The 7,530-nt window shown below is 33.5% G+C and overlaps 1 protein-coding gene across 2 annotated transcripts in view; it reads left to right on the top strand.

The window, feature by feature from the left end:
- Positions 1-803: 803 nt before the first annotated feature.
- Positions 804-7,530, top strand: part of LOC115442303 (meiosis-specific coiled-coil domain-containing protein MEIOC) — a 30,355-nt gene continuing 23,628 nt past the window's right edge. Inside the window, exon 1 of one of the 2 annotated variants that reach the window (XM_037443078.1) lies at positions 804-986. In XM_037443078.1, the coding sequence (XP_037298975.1) occupies positions 921-986 (66 nt within the window). In that variant the 5' untranslated portion in view covers positions 804-920. Of the gene's footprint in view, positions 987-1,027; positions 1,276-7,530 lie in introns of those variants that run through there. The other variant, XM_037443075.1, reaches the window with a different exon arrangement.

Here is a 7,530-nt window from a genome sequence, read left to right as displayed (position 1 = left end):
AACACAGAAATAATTATTCAATTTGAACCAGTAGATGTGAGATGCCTGAGATTAGCGCGTTCAAACAAACCAACGAACTCATCAGCTTTATGCAATAGTAATACTGATTTTATTTACCTAGATAGAATTTTGTTCTTATGTCTGTTTATCAGCTCCCAGTATAATGTATAGTATACTGTAAGTTGCAAAGTAGTGTCATCTATTAACGTTTTTCCTAAAACTTTAACTAGTAAAATAATAATAGTAAAATATGATAGATGGGGCTAGTAACACTAAGATGAATCATTTTTTTATGATATTTTAAATATAGGCAAAATAGGCTGTTTTTAAAATTAAAACATGGGTTTATTAAACAAACATTTCAGGCTCGTGTTTGTTCTAAATATATGTCATTTTATTTTGTTATTGAAAGTCAACCGTGGGGCCAAATGTCATTTTAAGATTGCCATGCCAAAATACAATCTTTATTGTAAAAATCGGAACATAGTGTAAAAGCCTTATTATGACTTTTGAAGCTGTATAGAATTCGTATAATATGAATAAAGTTCATTATGTACATATATAATCTAATTGTTAATTTGTTAAACTTTAATTTGTATTATTTCTGGCTGAATAGAAAAAAAAATACATGGCAAGATAATTAAAAAGGCGGGAATTTTGTAAAAAAATACTTTTCGTGAGAAAATATAATTTAATAAGTTGAAAAATTACAATGTTTAATGTAAGTTATACTTGTGACATTTTTTATTACAATTAGAAGACAAATTTTAATCGGTTTGTACGCAAAACATGCCGAAGTAGCAGCAACACTGTTTCGAGTAAGCACGTATAATTTTATACACATGTAGGTCAATGAAAAAATGGCTTAGCACCGGAGTAAGCTCGTATGTATCGTGGCAAGGAACAAATTTATAATTTAAATGGCCTTCAGTGATTTATGTCACATAGGTAATGCGTACAAAACTGTTGAAAATGATACAGATCAGGTAAGTGTTAATGTAAAGTGCAATTTTCATTTGGTGCTGTAAATGTCGAACTGTCAATTTGACCCGAAATCCGGGTGTATTTGTTGATTATTTTTCGTGAAAAGTGCCTATTATGGATATTTGTGGACATTACAAGCGTTGTTTACGTAATGTGTGTGAATAATATTGTGTTAGTGATGTTGTACAGTGGTGTTTGTAATATTTTTCGTCCCCTGTATGATGACATCAAAGAATGCACATAATATTTTTAGAATTATGTAGTTTGCACGTTAGAGGACAACATAGCAAGGTAACATTCATAAATATACTATTTTTACGTTCATGTGATGACACAAAAATAAATACGCATTTGGTTATGACTTACTTTACATCAATATGCTTACTGTATTTGGTGATTGGAAGTGCTGTTAAAACAACTATGATAAAGTTATGCATCAATATCTGTCATTTAAATCATTACGGTTTGATTTGTACGCGAAAAAAATATAATTTCTTACGACAATATTGTAAAAAGTCTCATACATTTTGTATGTCAAAATTGGTCATATGTCCTTCAGCTGGTTTCCTGACATTCCCTTCACAAAAAATGTCATATTCTTGCACCATTAATTACATCTCTAATCTATTTATAGTGCAAAATAATTTTTTTTATATTAAATCTGCAAAAATCTGTAGAGTGTAGAAAATTATGTCAATCAAGCAGTGGACATATACATCCATCTTTAACTCTAAAGAGGTAGGCAGATGTGCTAATAACACAGGAATATCCCATATTATAGCATTGTATCTGTTTGGCTATTAAATCATTTAGTCTTTCATCCCCTAGAGGGGTTAATTCCAGGCAAATGGCTACTTAAAAACATCATATCATCATTGGTTTCTTCATCTCTTTATGCTGAAAAATAAATATCACAATAAGTAAAATGATAAAAAATATTCTAAATGTCAAAGGTCTTATTTTGTGTGTTATAAGGTTAACAAGAAAAATAGCCTTTTTCGAAACAAGACACATAATTATTTTTTTTGCTTAGTTGTTAAAAAGAGATACAAGTTTTATATAATGTCCCTCATTTCGACAACTTTTTATAAGGCTGCAGAACTAACAAATTTGATCTGAGTGTGAATCACTGGTAAATACACTTGTTAAAATTTGTTTACAATGTTATGGAAGTTATTTAAAGACTAATCAATAGAAATATTAATTCTGGTACATGTTCTTTCATTTTACCAATTCTCTATTTTGTTTTCTATTGTACTGTGTTTAATTCATATCAAAAATCATGCAACAAACAATGATTGCTGCATAACAATATAAATGACAAATTGAGTAGTTTCCTCCTTTTTTAAGTAGGTTAAATAATTTGAGTTTTTATACTATCATGTCTCTCTTTGAACTTGATTAATTTTGATTTTTGGAATAACTATTTAGTGTGAAATATATGATCTTAAATTATTTTGCAAATAGTTTATAGTTGGTAATGTTATAAATTCTGTGGTCTATAATTTAATAATTATTTACTGGTTACTCTTTATATTTTTAGTGTCATATAAGAATCTGATTGGAAAATTATTGGGAATCGAATAATTTATGCTCATAGTTTTTTTTGTTTAATCACTATTGACGGTCAACTGTCAGTTAATTAAATTGAATTGTTTTCTAATCGATTACCCTGATGTCTATTTTATGTGTTCATATAAGAGGGAGAGAGAGTAGGATAAGATTATTAGAGGTAGAATATAAGTATCCATCCAGATAGGGATCACCATGCGCAGGATCGGAAAATCGACAATAGTGGCTAACATAAGTCTCTCACAATGCCGGATCAGGCAATGTACAAATACATACAGGCCAGCATAATTGTGGCGAATGGCGAAAGGGTAAACACCTCCTATCAGTAGATATTCGGTTTTAAACCTACTCCACTTATAACTAGCTGCGGACTCACTTTACCCATATAAAAATAGGGTTAGAAAAATTTATTGTTTACTTTCTTGTCAGACACTATACTTCCACTGTAGCGGGCTGATATTATTTTGATAATCTTCAAGTGAAGCAATGTCTGTTAAAATTAAGTTTAAACATTTTTAATGTAGTTGTATGATGAGATGAGCCTGCCATTCGCCTGATTGTAAGCGATATGACTGCTTATAAACAGTAGAAACACCATACAACACCATGAATTAGTAGTATTGTTTGGTATTCCACTGCACTCGCCACCCTGCGACATGAGATGTTAAGTCTTATTATGCCCAGTAGTTACACTGGCTTCAATGTCCTTGAAACTTATACACAACAGTAACAGTTAAATGCGTTGGCGCAGTCACAACAGCATAAAGAAATTAGGTATGGTTTTCCTGTGAAATCATAAGGTTAAGGAACAATAGTAACGGTTAACCCAATTACAAAATGGGAAGAGTTGATACAAATTGGATTAACCCTTATTTTTAATGGACAATAATAGAACAATGTAAATGCGGTTTTTAGGTACTTACAATATAAATTTCCTTGTGGTTTTGATAATACTTTGCCTTTAGTTGATAATACATTTATAGAGTACAATTAAAAACAAAAGTTATTTTTCAGTTTTAATTACAATTAATTGCCTGGGAATTTTTACCCAACATGGGAATGGTTTTCCCTCTAACACAATAGATTTGGGGCATATTTGAAGGAGCATATTTTTTCCTAAGTCTTCAGAAATTTATTATAGTGTCAATTGATTTTGAATATATTTTCTATGAAGACAATGTCTATAATAGTTTGACAGTAAAAAAATCTGTGCTGTATTCAGTCATAATATATGCGCAGGCCATTGAAGTGTCCAATACTGGCATCTCTGCCTATCAATTTTTAAATAGACACATGATCATGCTAATACTAGTCATGATATTATTTTGAATCAGATTATTGATGTTAATAACGATAGATTAACATGCAGTATTAATTCATTAAATATAATTGTAAACTTAGGACTGACATAAGTTTCTTGGTTGTGAGAGTCTATCACGTTAGTGTATCTGGAACTATCTATTTTTACCAATGTTTACCTAAGAATGTTTATTGTTTAGGTTTAAATGACATTGTAGCCATTAATTTCGAGGTATTATGAGAATTCAGATCTAATACTATGCACCTGCATTTAACTTTATAAAAAGTAGTATGTATTATTCAGGAATACGGTTACATATTAATGATAAAGTTTAAAAGTAATTGAGCAATATTTCTGAACGCGTTAAATCAAAGTATAGTATAAAAATATGTTTTTTTTTTCATCAATTTTATATAATCCAAACAAGTGTTAAATTAGTGATAAATCAATTAGGGAATTTATAAAGCCGGAATTGTTATTGTTTTCTCTAAATATTAATGAATGTAAGATAATTTTGTGATAACTGAATTTTTATCATCGACCGGATTTTTTTAACATAACACATGGCATAACATGCAACTTTCTTATTACTTACAGTTGAAATAAGTTATTACTTATAGTTAATAAAGCGGCGATAGCCTAGTTGGGTGTGGAACGGACTGCCAAGACGAATGTCCGCAGGTTCAAATCCCAAGGGCACACACCTCCGACTTTTCTAAAATCATGTGTGTATTCTTTGTGAATTTATCGTTCGCTTTAAGGGTGAAGGAAAACATCGTGAGGAAACCTGCACATTTGAGAAGTTCTGTATAGGAGTTTCGAAGGTGTGTGAAGTCTACCAATCCGCACTAGGCCAGCGCGGTGGACTAAGGCCTAATCCCTCTCAGTAGTAGAGGAGGCCCGTGCTCAGCAGTGGGCAAATATATAATACAGGGCTGATATTATTATTTATTATTATTATACAGTTGAAATAAGGAACCGAATTTAATTGAGTTCATTTTTCCCGATTTCCACTCGTCCCGAGTCTTGGATCGGCTTAGACCGCCACTGAACTGGGTATCGGATTTTCGGTCGGCCCCAGACACCTACCAATCTGTTCCACTCTGCGACATTAGACGTTAAGTCTTGCAATGGTCTTTCCAACTGAATCTGTAGATTAGTTTCGGTGGACTTAAACGACCCGAAGCCCCAGGCGAAAACAAAACAACAATCACACTAGCTAACTTTGGAGCAAACCAAAAAGTTTCCCAGTTTTAACAGTTTCGTCGTAAAAATGTTCCTTCAAGGCACCGCGAGGCACCTGTAAGCGTGAGGCTTCGGGTGGTTGCCCGATTCGCCTCTCCCTAAGGTTGTCCCTCAGTAGTTGTACAATGTCGCAGCAGAAATAAATATTGCGGTGGTACATACTTTTTTTTAGACTACGCAACTGGCGAGCTTAAAATGTTCTGATTAAAAGGTATTGGAAGGACGATAGGGTTATATTTACCACAAGAAAGTTCAATTCCGATAAATCTAAATCAATGTCTCTAGGTAAATAAATAAAACACATTTCAGCCTCAGTTTGCTTGGCAAGTCTTCAGTACACCTACATAGGTACATAAACTTGTGCTAATTGCTTTGTCGGATTATTTGTAATCAAGCTTTGAGGAAAAACAACTAACGTTCGTTGTTAATTTTTGCCTTTTTTCTCTCGGTGATCTCGAATTTTATGTCTTTAAATCGGTCGCAATTTCATCAATTTTTTTTTAATAAATTTATAGTACTATACCGATATTATTATCTTGTAATGCGTTAAGAGGTACGTAGTGACGAGAACTATACTCTTTGGTCATAGTAACCATGTCGTATGATGTGCTAGGGTGTGAGTCTATTTCCATATCGGATACATTCCAATATTGTCCAAACAAGGCCATAAAAATCATAAAGTAAGTTGTCCAATCTAAGAAAGCCATGACCACCGGTTTCACGGTGCTAGCATCAAAGTGATTTCTAGACAAATAGTGCGTGAATGTAGTGTCATTGTAAAATTCAGACAAAGAATATCCGGTGTAACAATTTACACAATTTAGCTGGTGAATTAACAGTTCGGTTGGTACCTACTTGTTGAATGGCGAAACGAACCACCAGAGCTCCGAAACTTAAACTAAACTTAATAGCCATTACAATAATATTCATAGTATACTTTTACTAAGGTTGGCGCTATATATGTATAAATTTTACTTATATAATCTACTTATAGGTAAGCAATTTACTAATGTACATAATTTAAAGTTAGTCACAGTTATTAATATACGAAAGATGGGAAATCGTTTAAAAATTATATGTAAGTAAACATACGAATTCGAACGATAAAAAATCGTACGAATCTAAGTAGTGAGATGGGGTAATGTCACCGTCAGGCCCACTAACATTTTTTTTTGTCTGACCCGACACATCCTAAACAATAGTTCCGTCCCAGATGCATTGTTTTAGGTATTGCTTATCAATACCACATTATTAACATCACCACATTATAATACCACATTATAATATCACATAATAATGTGTCTAATATTGATTTGTACTACACAGTAATCATTAAAGGCCCCCCACGAGATGGACTGACCTAGTGAGGGTCGCCGGAGTCCGATGCATGAGGGCGACCCAGAACCGGTCGCTGTGGCGCTCAATGGAGGAGGCCTATGTCCAGCAGTGGACGATTCCCGGATGAAATTATGATGATAATATATTATTAAAGGCTTCCAATATACAATCTTAACCTCCAACTAGACAACGGCTTGGCTGTGCCTCTGGCATTGCTTTAGTCTATGGGCAGCGTATGCTGCTTATCAGGCGGACCGCTCGCTCGTTTGCCTACAAAGGCATTAAAAAAAACGTCGATGGTCAGAATGAACTAATCAATATACGTCATCTGTAAGCACGTCAGCATTATTTTGGCTGGTCTAATTTTACGTATGAACTGGTTGGTATCGGTTAAGATCTTTTTAGAAATCGGTCAATAGTGGTAGAGGGAAGCCGTAGACATATTAGTCTACTATCAATGGCTTGTTTCGGCTGGGTTTGATGGTATTACAATTTAAAGGGAAATACATTCATCATCATCATCAGCCTATATCTTTGCCCACTGCTGGACATAGGTCTACTCCAATATGCGCCATTTTACCCTGTCTTCTGTCTGTCGCATCCAGTTCTTACCAGCGATCTTTCGCAGATCGTCACTCCACCTAGCTGGAGGGCGTCCTACACTACGTTTGCCGAGCCGTGGTATCCACTCAAGAACTCGTTTACCCCATATGGAAATACATTAAGCAACAATTTTAATATTGTATGTAAATGCGAAAATAACTCGTTCGTTACGTTAAACATCTGAACCTATTTTATGACCTAGGCCACTTTATTAAAAATATGTTTGTCATAAACCAAATAACATTGCGGGGAAAGCTCCGAACCAAATAGAGTTATTAATAAATAGCTATACACATTTTAGGAAGAAGATAGTAAAACACATTATATTGTATTATACATTTCACCGCAATTTATGGTTATATGTAGTCATGGTGTGTCATAGTTCAAAATTTGTTAGGATCATTTTTATGTTTTCTGACATCATTTTGACTTGTCATTGCTTAGTTACGTAACGCAATGTTTTTCAGAATTTCAAAGTGCGTAAGTGA

This window comes from Manduca sexta, chromosome 5 (assembly GCF_014839805.1).
Source record: "Manduca sexta isolate Smith_Timp_Sample1 chromosome 5, JHU_Msex_v1.0, whole genome shotgun sequence".
NCBI lineage: Eukaryota > Metazoa > Arthropoda > Insecta > Lepidoptera > Sphingidae > Manduca > Manduca sexta.
The sequence above is the reverse complement of the archived record's forward strand: the minus strand, read 5'-3'. Positions and strand labels throughout refer to the sequence as shown.